Source organism: Acartia tonsa, chromosome 12, assembly GCF_053477335.1.
Source record: "Acartia tonsa isolate MP-2025a chromosome 12, ASM5347733v1, whole genome shotgun sequence".
Taxonomy (NCBI): Eukaryota; Metazoa; Arthropoda; class Copepoda; order Calanoida; family Acartiidae; genus Acartia; species Acartia tonsa.
In genome coordinates, this window is record NC_137271.1 from 19,852,177 (window position 1) to 19,868,143 (window position 15,967).

General features: G+C 32.0%; 1 protein-coding gene and 1 long non-coding RNA gene across 2 annotated transcripts in view; one reads left to right on the top strand and one right to left on the bottom strand.

Moving 5' to 3' along the window:
• LOC145333498 (neuronal calcium sensor 2-like) overlaps positions 1-10,882 on the bottom strand; it is a 39,300-nt gene extending 28,418 nt beyond the window's left edge. Inside the window, exons 1-6 of the mRNA XM_080178650.1 lie at positions 10,616-10,882; positions 8,731-8,783; positions 8,170-8,234; positions 4,984-5,029; positions 2,113-2,157; positions 275-337 (exon numbers count right to left, since the gene is read on the bottom strand). Coding sequence (XP_080034776.1) covers positions 275-337; positions 2,113-2,157; positions 4,984-5,029; positions 8,170-8,234; positions 8,731-8,783; positions 10,616-10,637 — 294 coding nt within the window. The 5' untranslated portion in view covers positions 10,638-10,882. The remainder of the gene's footprint in view (positions 1-274; positions 338-2,112; positions 2,158-4,983; positions 5,030-8,169; positions 8,235-8,730; positions 8,784-10,615) is intronic.
• Positions 1,632-1,979, top strand: LOC145334303 (uncharacterized). Its single transcript, XR_013884801.1, has 2 exons — positions 1,632-1,741; positions 1,939-1,979. It is a non-coding gene; the product is annotated as an uncharacterized LOC145334303 (long non-coding RNA).
• Positions 10,883-15,967: the final 5,085 nt, after the last annotated feature.

Genomic DNA, 15,967 nt, shown 5'->3' on the forward strand with positions numbered 1-15,967 from the left:
TCCCTGTGTTCAATTGATTGAGCTTTGTTTCTATTGCTGTTATCATCCTTTTCTTTAAACAATTAACAAGTGTCCCACCAACCAAGAAAATAGCTTAAAACCATCACAGGACCAGTAGGTATATTCCCTGAAGAGTAGAGCCCAATCGGTAGTTTCAGTGTTACTTAGATCGTAAGCTTCAGACGGACAGACAGGCGGACAAACGAACAGACGGACAGACAGACAGACATACACCATTCTACTTTGAATTATAGATAAAAGTTTAAATACTCACCCTAAAATCAATGGATCCATTGCCGTCTTTGTCAAATATCCGAAAGATTTGCTCAACAAAAACCTACATCCATATTTTATCAATAAATATCAATCAACGACTTACCGGGATTTGAAGGGATAAGATAATAAACGCTAAACTGTGGCTAAAGATATATGCTAAAAATTAGTTTGTAACCAGCAGGGCTCCAGAGGGATAAGACAATAGCTGATAAATTGATGGTGGTACACAAGATTACCCCTTCTGTAGATTATATTTAGTTTCATAAACGTCTGGACACTCCAACTCAATGAACAAACCAATAAATTTTCAATAAAAAGTCCCTCAAGTCGTTAAGCAAAACTAAGAAAATGGCATTATAAAAAATTGGGAACTAGTGTAATAAACTGCTCAATGACCCTTCTATGAAACAACTTCTAAAAAATTCAATAAATTTACCCAAAGTTTTAGGTAACGAATAAGGTATATTAATAAAACTTTGGGTACCAGTGCAATTTACAGACACACAGAAAACTGTCCCGAATTTGTATTAATTTTGAGGAACAAGACTCCAGTGACGTCATATTTTCTTTCCCGAAAAAGGGAAGGGGGGAAGAAAATCTCTTCAAAAGAGATGGGGAAAACCTCATTTTCTCCCATCTATTTTTTCTTCCCCCTTCCCTTTTTTTCTTTCCCCCTTCCCTTTTTCGGGAAAGAAAAATATGACGTAACTGGAGTCTTCTTCCTCAAAATTAATACAAATTCGGGACAGTTTTCTGTGTGTCCAATTTACAGCACAATATCCCCTCCCTCCCTTGGGGCTTGGCAGCTACAGCTGTAGTCAGCTGCAAACTAAAGAATCAAACCTTATTGATCTGTAAATGGGAGTCTGCCGATCAAATATGCAATGCATACAAAATATTTAAATTAGAATTAAATCATTTCTAAAATTATGATTATTCCAATTTTGAAAAATATTTTCCTTATTAACAATAAAATGCCTCTTTTTTTAAAGTCCGACCTACTCTATAATTCACTTTGTCTATCTGTCTATACGTCCGTCAGCCAGTAACGCTGTAAGAGAAATGTGATTTTCATGGCAACTATTTAAGATGGATGGCAGATTTGTTTTTGTAAATTATTTCCTATACCAAATGGGTATGCCCGTAGGTCTACCATTGATGCTAAAAATATAAATATCTTGTAATATAAAAATGCGTTTGAAAGGTTTCGTAATTTTCCGCCAATAAATATTAAAATATCTGCTTTATAATTTTCTTCCATGTTTTTTTGTGCTTCACAATAACATTTTTGTAATAGTTATTTAACCCTTCAAACAGATGATTTTCAACAACCACCCAAATTTTGACCATTTTGACCGCCTGTATTGTTATCAAACTAATTTTCCCCCAAAAAACTCATTCTATTCTTGACAATGCACGAAGATACTGCTAAATTTTATGTGAAAAAATGTATATAAATAACCATGTAAGTTGTTTTATTTTATAGAATTTTTTTATTACATATTTTAAATTTACATAGTCCTGTTGTTACTACGCTTTTTGTTGATATAATTGTCCTTGTTTCTTTAAATTTTGACCATTTTGCTAAAATGATTTGTTATGTTATTGTGTATATAACCATTTCTTATACTTTTTTGTGAAAAAAATTTAATATTTTTTTAGACCCTGATGATGTTTATGCCAATAAACGAAAAATTTCGGTGCCTGATGTGTTGATTTTTTTCCTTGTTGGGGAATAGAATAGTTGGTGCGCGTCCTTTTTATGAATATACTACTTATGGATGTTGTCATCCTTGCTTTTTTTTGTGATTTGTAGAATATTGATAAAATATGTGCCTGTGCATTTGAGGCTGGTAGGATCATACTGTACATCTCCAATATCTGTGCAGTGCAAAAAATTGAAACTTTTCAATATTATTAAAGTAAAAGAAAAGAGGGGGAAGTGGTTAAAAAACTGTATGTCCCCACCAATAGTGTCGGGAATTTTAACACAGCCAAGTCACTACAAAAGACCAGAAAGCAATTAGCTAACAGACAAAAAGGGTCCACAACAATGGGATCCAGGCAGTTGGATGATTATATATCTATATTTATAGCTTTTTTTTGCAATATTGTTTTTTTGCTACCAGTTTTTCTTGCCAATTTAAACAATTGTTGCCAATGTCGTGTCGCAAAAGCTTTTGTTTAGTGGAAGAGTTATTCTATAACGAGGTCACTCTGTCACAATTGAATTTTTAAAAGCGAAGCTTTTCTATAATTAGGGTCGGTCTGTCCGTCCGTCCGTCCGTCCGTCACAGAGATATAGCTTTTTTTCGTCAATTTAGGCATATTAGAATTGTCCTATCGATTTCAAACTTTGCATGGTGATTCCTGTAGTAGTTAGGTACGATTTAGAAGTCGTAGCAACTCTATAATCATTACCAGAATGTCCGTACGTCCATTTTAAATATGTTTATTTTTTTATTTTTTAACAACAAATTTTTATGTGATCTAATCATCCGATTGATCTGATTTTTGGTAAGTTGATTCCTGGAACAATAAAGTATAACGTTATAAACAAAGAAACTCTATAATCAAGTCATAAAAATGTCAGTATGTCCATAAACATTATCCTGTATCAAGTAGTTTATCAACAAATTTACTTACAATTTTGCTCCGATTCTTATACATTTATATTCTGATTATTCAGTTCTGACACTATACAAGTGTTAATGTCCGTTTGTCCTACCGTTTCAGTGCTTCGCTTTTATGGATGTTGTCATCCTTGTTTGATGATAATTCTACGAAACTGAATAACATCCGCTGGATAAGAACCAGTTCTCAGCTATACTAAAAAATCATATATAGCATCGTATTACAAAGATTTTCCACGATTATGAAAATAAAATCATAAAATCAAAATCAGTTATGTTAGCCCAAATCTTTTTGATTTGGATATTTGTGGAACTCTGTCTATAATACGATGCAATAAATAACTATTTATTGGTTTATTTCAAGTTCTTGTTTATTTTCAATGTTTCGCTACTTTTGAACACAGTTGTTATCTTCCTTGTTTTTTATTTTTCATTTTTTAACATTGTCGCATTGCATCTCTACAATAATGGATTTATCATTACTTGAATCTTACACCAGATTATCAAGTACTCTAATAAAGTAAAACTTGTAGCTGGCTGAAATACCCCCCCCCCCCCCACCATCCACCTTCTTTACCCCATCCCCTCCTACTGAATGAATGAACTGATCAATAAATCAATCCATGTTGGCAACCTAAATAGACGAATATTTTTCCCCTGTCATAAATTCCACGTATGTTAAAATTTTTTCTTGTTGTATGTATATCTAAGAAACAAGTGCATAATTTCGCAGCCATTCGTTCTCCAAATAACCAACTAATTGTAAGGAAGTTCTAACGGGAAAAGTGATCGTATAGAGCAGATGTTCCGTGATTATGAAAAAAAAACAGAGTGAGAAAATGAAGGATGTTAGAAAAAAATAAAACCTTTAAGAAAAATATAGCAAAGCATTGCATGGCCGAGAGACCTACGGACCAAACTCTTGATGCTTCTTAGCAAATAAATTATTAGTATGCATTGAATATAAATCTCAAAGAGTTACTGAATGACGTACATACACTGTAAAATATAGAGTAACATCGCAACTAAATACTATTAATAAAAATATACAATTGGCCTTCCCCGACATATATTGTATTAATAAAAAATATATAAATAAAACAATTATAAACTTTTCTAACCTTGACTTATAATAATAAAAAGTTAGCGAGTAAGTTTTTATGCGTAAAGTCATTTTATGAATCATAATATTTTCAAAAAAAAATTTTTTTCGTTGGTTTATTATTCATTGATTATCCTTTCAACATTTAATTTTTCTGAATATAATTAATTATAGATATTTTACCACGTTAAAAACGTTAAATTGATTTGAAAAACTTTGTATTTAAAAAAACCGTTAAGATGAACAAGGTTGAACAAATTTACCTCCCCATCTCTTTACCATAGTTATTTTAAAGAAAAATTAAATACATTTTTTTTGTTTTCTGTATTCCGAATCCGTACAGCGGGCCCTAGCCCTGCGAGGCATAAACCTGTAAGGCCTTAATCCTTTGGGGCGACCCTAAACCAATCAAAATCTAACTTTACCTTACACATACACATAAAAAAACTACCCGTACCTTCCATAATTTGGTTCTCTGAAAAATTTCCTAAAGTTAAAACTGTTAAAAATTAGGATATATAAATTGGAAGGAATTTTAATGTCAAGGAGATTTGAAATCTGCATCAAATTTTAAGGATTTTTTTGTATAAAATTCGTTTTTTGTATAATTCTTCATCTAAAAGTGGAAATACAATTTAAGTTCATAAATTTTGACCAATAGGATAGGTGGATTGGAAACTACCTGTGCTCTGATTGGTTGAATGATGTGCGACACTTAAGCTTCTCCAATCAGAGTGCAGATAATTTTCAATCCACCATCACAGATGTCAAAATTAATTAACTTAAATTTTATTTCCGCTTTTAGATAATGAATTATACAAAAAAACGAATTTTGTAAAAAAATAATCCTTAAAATTTGATGCAGATTTCAAATCTCCCTCTAACATTAAAATTCCTTCCAACTTATATATCTTATTAAACATCTCTTTATTTTAAGCAATTTCACAACAGTTGAATGAAAAAGTTTATTTCCTTGTCTCTTTTTAGCTGTCCATCTGGGCAATCTTGTTTGAATCCTCTGAAACAAAATATTTTTAAAATATTAAAATAGATATTTGTCGCATCGTATTATAGACAGATTTCCGCGGATATAAATATAAAAGATTATAAAATTGAAACAATTTTTAGCTCCGAGGGGCCGAATCCCGAAAGTGGTATTAATCTTATAATTTTTTTTAATATTCGTGAAAATTGTCTGTAATACGATGCTAAACATGATTTATCAGTATGGCTGTGAACCAGTTTTAATCCAGCGGATATTAATTAGTTTTGAAGCCATACTAGATTGTCAAAATTTTTTTTTTGACTTTCTGTAATTTTATCCATTAAGCTAAAACTAACTACTGGACTGAAACTTCATGCTTTTAGAAAATGTTTTCATCTATTTGGTGAATAGGTTAATTTAAAAATATTTTTTAAACCTAGACGTGATTTTCAGCTGTCGTTGGGGGTTAAAACATAGTAAAATTGGCGACCTTTACATCTGCCCCTCCCAATATTATTTTAAATGTATTTCGCTTGTAGGTTATACCTTTTTCCTGGTAATAAACAGCTAAATGTCCCCTCCCCCACTAGGATAAACAAGTTTTTTTTATTTAATTATATTTAGTTACTTAGACTAAAGGTTAGCCTTTGATAATAATTTTTAATATTTTTTTTTTAAATTAAAGATAATTTATATTAATGTTTGCACACTACGGGGTTGTACAACTCATTAAAGAATAAAGATTTTATAAAAGATCCCAAAATCAAAACCAATGAAATCGTGCTCAAAAAATTTAATTAAAACTTTTGGGTATAGTCCTTTCCACGACATCCCTCCATAAGGAGCGATTCTTCGTATTTTTCACAGTGGCTTTTCTTCTATTTCTAGCCCCTGCGGGGGGCTCTAACCCTGCGGGGCCAATTACCTAACCCTGTGGGGCAATCACCTAACACAATATAACCTAACCTAACCTATAAAAAGCCATTTTAAAAATACGAAGAATCGCTCCTTATGGAGGGATGTCGTGGAAAGGACTATACCCAAACTTTTTTTTACAGTCAATTGTCCCCCACCTACCTTGCTTAAAAACTTACGGAAATGTATAATTATTACATAAAATTGAATATAATAGGTTCTATTATTAAAGCAACTATTAATAGATGCAGATAATTTACAAAACTTTATATTTAATAGAAAAACATGAATATAGTAATTAGAAAATAATCTACTTTTCTGCTAAAGTGACACAAATTCTGGAAAAAAATATAATGTTTGATATACCCTTATAATAAAGTAACATGATCTCTGTTTGTGTTTGTATTGAAGGACCTCGCTAACCGATATGGTTCTTCTTCATAATGTAGCTTCTCATAGGTACTCAGAAGGTCTATAAGTATTTTGGGAAGTGTTTCCTCCAAAGATATATTTTTCTCGTTTAAGCTAAAATTAAAATAGGGGTATGGTCAACTCCCCCCCCCCCAAAAAAAAAAAGAACTTAAATAAAAATTGGGTCTCCGAAATTTACCATACCCCCCCCCCCCTTCAAGTATCCCTATAGAACTCTAGGGACGTAGTCACTAGCATATAAATAGATAAGTACCCAGTGAGAGAGTTGACTTTCCACTTTAGAAGAGAAATTAAAACTTAGAACTGGATATTTTTATTCTAAGAAAGGTGAAGGTACCCCTTCCCAAATTAATTCTAAACCCTCCCTGGACCTAATCTCCATGCACTGTAAGAAAGAACCCTATCATTCTTGTGAGACAATGCATATACTTTTTAATTCGAATAAAACTTGTATATGTCCCTGGGTTTCCCCATTGATAATTGCGCCCTGGGTATTTACCAAGAAATTTGCCAAAAAGCTTTTTAGAATTGGTTAGAAAATTACTGCGACAACAGTACTCTGACATGTATTTAGGCACCAGTGGTCTTAATATTTGTTATTGGAAGGAGACAATTTGAAGAGGGATCTAAAGGGATAAGACATGGGCCGATAAATTGGTGTACATTTCCAATGATGATAAACAAATTTACAACTTCTGTAGACTACAATTTGCTGGTGTAACGTTTAGACACTTAATGAACCATCTAAGCACAATTCAAAAGTCCCCAAAGTTGTTGGGCCAACGTATAAGAAAACGTTATTATAAAACTTTGGGACCAGTGTAATAAATAGCCCAATATCCCCTCCCTTTACTTTAAGTATAAAAGTGACCTACATTTGTAGGGGGAGGTACAAACAGAATAATAGCCTAAAACCATTCAAAGTATTAGATATAAAAAAAGAATAGCCTGGGATTCAATTTGATTCAGAAGTATTTGAGATCTTAATGTACAAACAAATATATCTTACTACTTTATATACTGGGATTATATTTCTCCTTTGATTATTAATTATCCGAAGCATGGTGAATTATGTGGTATAATTACATATTTTTGTCTGGAAACTTTTTTTGAACTCAAAAAGAATGTTTTTTGTTTTATTTTTAGATCAGTAAAAACACATAAATATACAGCATGAAATTATATATTTCATACTTTTTACTCTAACAAACTAAATTAACTAATTTTGTAGAAAAAACTCTAAAAATGCGCAAGTTTACAAAAAAAGTTAAAAATAAAAATCTATATTTTCTTACTTTTAACATAAACTTATAGCTAAGGCTCGATGGACCTTTAAGGGTAGGGTTTGGGATGTCAGTTGACTATATTTTTTTTGTGGGAGATGTGAGTATGTAAGTTTTTGCCATTTGCGAAATTTCTTAGGAGAGTTAAGTTACCAACCCCTAAATAAATGAAAACATTTCTTGGATCTATGAATAGCCTCACAGTATTGGGAAACAACAATTGGTTCAGTGGTTGGCGAAATCTTTTGTATTCTACCTTTTATGTAAAGTAAACTTTTGAGTAATTTTTTTGATTTACCAAAAGCATTTGATTGTATAGTTCCTCATTAAACATAATTTAACAATATTTTAAATTACAGAGAAGAACAGAATAGCAAAAAGATAGATAAGAAGTCAAAGTAGCGTTACACTTACGCATAAAACTTTATAAATGTAATATATGCAATGTCAGCAAACGTTACTCTTTTTATATATAGGATCAACGTACAGATTAACTGTTAAATTATAGAATAGCTGCGCTTCTGAGAATGAAATTGCATTCACCTGTACCACTCTTTGATTTCATTTTCATCATATCTAGTATTATCTTTCAGATAATCCAAATCAGACTAAATAAAAATTTAATTCAAAATTTGGAAATTCATTTAATATTAGTCAAAACTTCAATTTTTACAAATTGTCTGAGATTGATGTTTTATTAGGTTTGCTTCTTCTTTTAAAAACTATAAGTTTATTATAACGTTGCAGCATATTTTGAGGTGTTCGGAATATATATAAAAATATAATTATATCATTAAATGCCAACTACAAGTCCTAAGATTTGTAAAGTATATTTGCTCTTAATAAAACAAGGATGAAAACATCCATAAAAGCGAAGCTATAAAACGGAAACTGTTTAAAGGACATATTTTCATTTTTAGGACTTGATATTAGAAATTCTTTGCTTATAATATTGTACTTTGTTGCAGTAAAAATCAGTATTCCGAAAATGTATATAATATTCATTTAATTCATTTATTATTGTAGTTTTTTTTCTATGTATGTACACTCAAGAATAATAAATCTAATCTAATCAAATCTAAAGAGGGAATGAAAAAATCTTACTTGTGAAAGGCTATGCTTGTGTTTCTTTGTGTGGCCCTTCTTCCATTTCTTACCTTTTAATATAAAAAGCTCTTCATAGTGCATATAAAAAAATGACGTCATACAATGAGCAATGACAGGCCAATACACAGACTAAATTACCAATAGCAGGCCAGTATACATTTTAATTGAGCAATGGTAGGCCAGTATGACGTCATTTTTTACAGGCACTATAAAAAGCTTAGTGAGTAAGGGACAAAGGACATTAAAATCAGGTATCTAAAGGGATAGGACAATGGCCGATAAAATTATGTACATCCTCGATGATGACACACAAAATTACCCCTGCTGTAGATTAAAAATTAAAACGTTTGAACACTTAACTTAACAAACCAACCAATCCTTATTAGTTAAAATCTCCCATAGTTGTTAAGCCATTGAATAAGAAAAATTTTAAAACTTTGTGGACTAGTGTAATAAACAGTTCATTGTTAAATCTATTATTCGTTGACTTAAAACATTGGATACTTTAATAAAATTGTGATTGGTTGATAGAAAGTTGGAGATTCAACCACAGATTTTAATCTACAGGAGGGATGATTTTGTATATCTTCTTTTCCAGAAGGAAGAAAATTCTATTTAGAACACCTTCCCATCCATAAAAAAAGATTTTAAAAACATGAAATAGGGTTAAAAACTGGAGGACAATTATAATAATAAACTTTTGTTTGCTAATAAAGTACTGTAAAAGATCATCTATTAACAACTTTGACAATTGCTAAAACTTTAATTAACACAATTTGATCAGAGATATAGGGTATAAGAAATTATAAGAAAAAATAATATATTCAACTTAAACTTAAGTTGTCAGTAGTTTAAATTGATAATGTTTATTACAAATTTTGAATGGCCGCAGTCATATTTTGTTTACAACAACCTAAACCGGTATCTTAAGAAACTCAGGCATTTTGGAGAATCCGCAGTAGTTATTAGGTTAAAAATCCTCCAAGCCGCTTTTTCCAAACAAACTTTATCATTTTTTTAAAAGTATTTTAAATCCGAGGTGCTAAAAGGTCCAGCTTAACAAAACATGTTTTTAGAATTTTGTTTTAATCCAGAGAAAATTTATTGGAATTGGAGCCATACTGAAAAAAAGACATTTAATTTGGCCCTACAATGATTACTCCTTGCTGTGCCTATAACATCTAAGGGAGGTTAGTAAAACAGCCAAAAACAACCTCAATACACATATAAAGCTTTCCTAAAAAAAAATGAATTCGTACCATTATTTCCCGAGATATTCTGTATCAGACAAAAAAAATACTTACTACTTTATAAAAATACTAGCGGCTACGCCCCCTAAAAGCCTCTAGGGGCACTTAAGTAAGGAGGGGGAAAAGTCGACCTCATCCCATATTAAATTTGAGTTTCAAAAGAATAAAAAAAATATTTTTGGGGGGGAGAGGGGTGAAGACACCCTCCCCAAAAATAGTTTAAAACCTTCCCAGGACCCATAAGAAGCTTCACTGTAAAGGAGAACAACATCGGTTCAGCGGTTAGCGAGATCCTTCGTGACAGACAAAAAACGCTTACTACTTTATATAATAGGATTAGCGGCTGTGGCCCTAGAATCTAGGGGGCTCTTTATTTTAAGGGTTATACATGAGGCAGAAAAACAGCCTAAACCATATTACGGGTTAAATCTAAAATTAAAATAGCCTAAAACCTTCCCTTGACATATAAGAAGTTTCACTGTAAAGGAGAACCATATCGGTTCAGCGGTTAGTAAGATCCTTTGATAAAAACAAAAAAGCTTACTACTTTATAATAGGGTGATTGTAAATGACGGGAAGTAAATGAATTTTTTTTTTTATGGATCCATAACACTTATATTCTTTCCACTTACCTTTTCTTCCCTCTCTCGGCATTTTGATTGTCTTTATATTTATTTCTTTTTATATTTTTTTCCCTTCTTTTTAGGTTATATGCATTTTTAGAAATTAGGTTGAAATTAAGTTTATTATTCACTAAAATTAAGTTTGAAATAACCACGTTTTTTTCTACAACTTTGTATGAGTTTTTGTATGCAGTTGGTTTGTTATTTGTTGATCAAGTTACATGCGTCATTTTAGTAATTATGTATGTCTGAAATAAAAATGGATATATAATATATGTGGAGGTTATGACAAGGGAAAAATTAGGTTGCTAACATGGATATCATTTATTAATCAGTTTGTTCATACAGCAAGAGTGAAGGGGGCGGGGGTAAAGATGGTGGATTAGGAGGATCGTTATCTTAGCAATTTACAAGTTTTACGCCCCCTAGAAGCCTCCAGTGGCACTTTAGAAAATTATTTTTTTGTTGCGTTCAAGTTTATACGATATGTTGCGTAAGAGTTCCTTTACCGATACCTCGCGCCAATGTTACGTAGGGTGGTGTTACCCTTTCCCAAAATAGTTATAAACCTTCCCGGGACCTATGAGAAGCTACCCTGTTAAGGAGAACCCGATCGGTTCAGCGGTAAGCGAGATCCTTTGGTACAAACAAACAAACACACAGACACACAAACAGACATCCTGTTACTTTAGTATAAGGATCAAAGAGATTTAATAATAAAATACAATCAAACTAGGCATAAACTTATGATAAAATAACATTCTCTAATCATAACCCATTAGTGCCGAACCGGGCATTAAAACCCGGTTCAGAAAAATGGAAAAAAAACAGTTTCCGGCTTCATAATTGCATCATTCTCAGTATGAATCCCCCCTCTACTACCCTGGCTTTCATTTCCCCCTGGAGCAGGCAGTTTAGCTTACTTCCGTTTGCCGGTATAGCTTAATAAAATTTGAAAATCATGAAAATTCAAAATACCCCTTCTAACTTTTTTGTTTTTTTAGTAAACTCGCTGATTTTTTTCGTGAAATCTAATGTTTATTGACAAGTACATCTATTTGTGAATTTGTTTTATTCAAACTATTATTTTTTATATGATTTTTTTATCGTTTTTTTACGCCCTATTATGACCCGGTTTGGCTTGGCCATAAATACCCGACAGTTTTAATTACCGGTTTTTATTACACGGTTTTAACTTTTCAACCAATAAAAATAACAGTTTACGTCATTAGTAAGGGTTTGAGTCACCCTAATAACCCTAGTAATCTCTATATGTGTCACCCAATAGTTTTATGCTCGTTTTCTGGTATGTAACACACAAATTTTATATGTTCTTTTTTTGTAGTGTGTGTCTTTTAAACCGGGTTTTTTTTAACCAAAAAAGGTGGTACCTATAGCCAAAACACTAAATTTGAAATAAATCGCTTTGTATATTACTTGTAGCTCTATAGATTACATGAGGTTGTGTAGTTTTCAATTACGGATTGTATCAAAGTTCTAAAAAGTGTTCATCTCACTTTGGGCGTTCAAAAATTACATTTTTCAATTTTTGGTCGAAATAACCGGGTTTTTACTACAAAACCGGGTTTTAATGCCCGGGGAAACCGCCCAAAACGGGTCATAATGCCTGGTTGGTATTTATGGCCAAGCCGTACCGGTTTTTTTTTGCAACTTTCCTGTGCACGCCACTAGAGCAAAACAAAAAAATTGAATTCCGCTTTTACCATTATAAAGCTTCCCTGAGATTTTCAGCTCAATCGGCCCATAAAAGTGGCGCTCAGCACTAATGGGATAACTTAAAAATTATCAAAATATAATTTTTAATGAACAATATCTAAATCTTAAATGAAACAGAATAAAAGGTACAAAATGCAAGGTGAAATTCAAAATAATGTTTCAATGTTTTTTTACTTCTTTATAAAATTGAATTTTTAGGTAATATCAGCCATCATGAAAGGGAAGAAAAAACAGCTATTATTTTCTGGTATCTGTAAGTTCAATACTTCAAAACTAAGTTATAAATTTCACAGAATGGGGAGGAATAAAATTTAAAAAATATAATTAAACAAAGCTATAGTGACTTGGTAAGTTAATTGTAAGTAAAATGTAATAACAAATATGACATACCTATAATATAAAGTATTGGAATATTTTCAGAAATCTAATATTTTTTTTTTTTACAGCTGTAACTATTATTGGTGTTTTCATTTTTACATAATTTGGTACAGGCTAGCTAGCCCAAATCTTCTACCTGTATTTATATCTTTACTTTATTATCTTTGTGTTAAATCTAAATCAATCTTTAATCTTTAATACAAAGAAGAACGATGTCTGTCTTTTTGTCTGTCTGTCTGTTTGTTTGTCTGTTTGTTTGTAGCGAAGGATCTCGATAACCTCTAAACCGATTGGGTTCTCCTTTAAAGGGTAGCTTCTTATAGGTCCCGGAAAGGTTTATAACTATTTTCTTGGGGGGTGTGACACCACCACCCCCCCCTCCAAAAAAAAATAAAAATAACCCCAACAAAAAAAAATTCTTTTTAAAACTAAAATTAAAATAGTGAGGTCGACTACCCCCCCCCCCCCAAAAAAAAAATTCCTCCCCAAAATTTTTAAAAAAATTTTCCTTTAAATCTAAAATACGAAAAATTGGTTTGATCAAACCTCTTGGGGCAAAGCCCCTAGAGGCTAGGGGCGAAGCCGCTAGTTTACAATAAAGTATGTGTAAATTCAAAATCAACACAACTTTTATGCTTGCATCTTTAATGACAATACTCATTTGACCAAGAAAGTTTAAAAAGTACAAGGACAAATATTCTTTAACATACTCAAGCTCATTTGGGGGGGGGGGATAATCTTTATTTCATAGAAGCATTTTTTTTTATTAAGGGGTGGGGGTAAAAATTAAAAATCCAAAATTTTGGGGTGTTGCCTACGGCACCCCCAAATTCATTTATGGGGGGGGGGGGTAATCATCCCTTTACCCCCCCCCCTTGGACGTCTATGAACATACTTTTAAAAGTTTAATCAATATTTGATTTCCAGAATCTCTTTGTTCTACCATGCTTATTGAATAAAACCTTTTAAGACCAAGTTCAAATTTCATGATCACTACAAACGTTGAAAATGGTTTCTTATGCTGCTTTGTCAGGTATGGGTATGAGTGTAATAAGAGGATGGGTTGTTTGTAGGTCTTTTTAACCCGTCACCATCCTATTATGAAAAGTAGTAAGTTATTTGTTTGTTGCAAAGGATGTCACTAACCGCTAAACACATATGACTCTCCTTTACTGTGGAGCTTTTTATAAGTCCAGGAAAGGTTTTTAACTCTTTAGGGGTAGGTTATCCACCCCTCCCCCTAAAATAATATTTTATCTTTTTAAACTCAAACTAAAAATGCGGTGGAGGACTCTCCCCTCCCTTCTACGAGCGCATCCACTAGTAATTTCATAAAGCATGATGATAGGTTGATACAAAAATTACATGTTTTTTTTATTTTAAAAAAGATCTTACTCAAGGTTTGAACTTGGTTGACAAAATAGAAAGGATATTGGAAATTGCATTTTATCAAAAATACTTTCTCAAATCCAAGCAGACATTTTATTAAAAACAATTATGACAACATCCATAAAAACGAAGCTCTGAAGCTGGAGGCCAAATGAACATTAACACTTGTCGAGTATCAGAACTGAATAATCAGAATTTATGTAAATGTATAAAAGTCGAACAAAACAAAATTGTAAATAAATAAATCTGCTTAAAAACTGCTTAAATACATGATAATGTATAAGGATATACTTACATTTTTGGATTTGATTAAAGGTATGCTTCGCTTATAACATTCTACCTTCTTGTAATAGGAATCAGTATATTAAAAATTAGATGAATTAGATGATTTTAACATCAAAAATTTTATTGTCAAAAAAGAAAAAAAATCTTCATGTTGGAAATAGACTTTCTGGTAAAATTTATAGAGTTGCTGCTTTCTAAGTCGTACCTAACTTTTATAGGAATCATCATGCAAAGTTTGCAATCGATAGGACAATAATAGGACCCTAATTATAGAAAAGCTTCGCTTTAAAATAAGGTTTAAAGGACAATTATGTTCATAAATATATTTTTATTAAAAGTATCAGAATGTTTGTCCGTCTTTGTTTCGTGAAGTATCTTACTAACATCTGGTCTGATAAGGTTCCACTTCACAATGGAACTTTTTTAGGTTCAGGGAAGCTTTATAACTATTTGGAGGGAGGGTACCCCCAACCTCCAAAGTAAAATCATCCCCCAAATAAACAACTCCTCCAAAATATATTTTACTCTTTCTTTTTTAAAACTAAAAAAATTGCTTCATTAATAAGAGGCCTCTGGGGGCGTAGTTTACATAGAAAAAGAACAATGAACTTATCCTTATACTAAAGTAACAGGATGTTTGTCTGTTTGTGTATCTGTGTGTACCGAAGGATCTCGCTAACCGCTGAACCGATCGAGTTCTCCTTAACAGGGTAGCTTCTCATAGGTCCCGGGAAGGTTTATAACTATTTTCTTGGGGGGTAGCCGCTAGTAGTGTATATAGGACTAGAATATCCATTGCATGATAGAAAGAAACTGCTATGCCGTTCCTGTGTTTTTATTTCTCAGACCCAATTCACAAAACGGACGGACCAGCTAACCTTAATTCTGTAAAAACTCCATATAGTATTCTATTTGCATTGGTATTTAAATTTTATTGCAAAAAAAGACATTTGTGATGCAAATATTTTTTTTAATATTAACTGGTTTTAAACTAGATTTTGCTTTCGTAGATATATTTGGCCCCATTTCAGTTGAAAAACTGATTGATTTTATTTCAATTCTTTTTACTTCCTGAATTTATATTTCATTGACGTAAATAAAATGCATAATTCTCTTTTTTTTTGTTTTTATTGATCAAGTTCCAAATCTGTGAAACTATTTCTTTTCAAAAGATTAATAATAAAAACATCTTTTGGACTTTTATCAGAATTAGGAACCAGCTCTTTCAGCCGCTCGCCTTGTTAAGGAAGTCCGTTTTTTTAAGTTTTTTTTCGGGGATGAGGGGAGAGGATGTGCAAAAATCCGGGGAGGGAGGGGAGAACTCCTCCCCCTCCCCACAGAAAAAATTACCCACATTAAGGGGTGAGCTGTGGAATAAAAACACATATTTTATGTGATAAATACCACAAATTTTAGAACATTAAAAAAGGGATTTCTAATGTCTTGAAGGTAACAGGGGGGGGGGGGGGGGGGGTGTTGAAATGCAAATGTCTAAAACTTCAGACAAAAAAAGCCGTTTACCTTAAATGGATAAAAAAAAAGTACTTTGGTTTTAGGTCTCGTTGGTTCTTG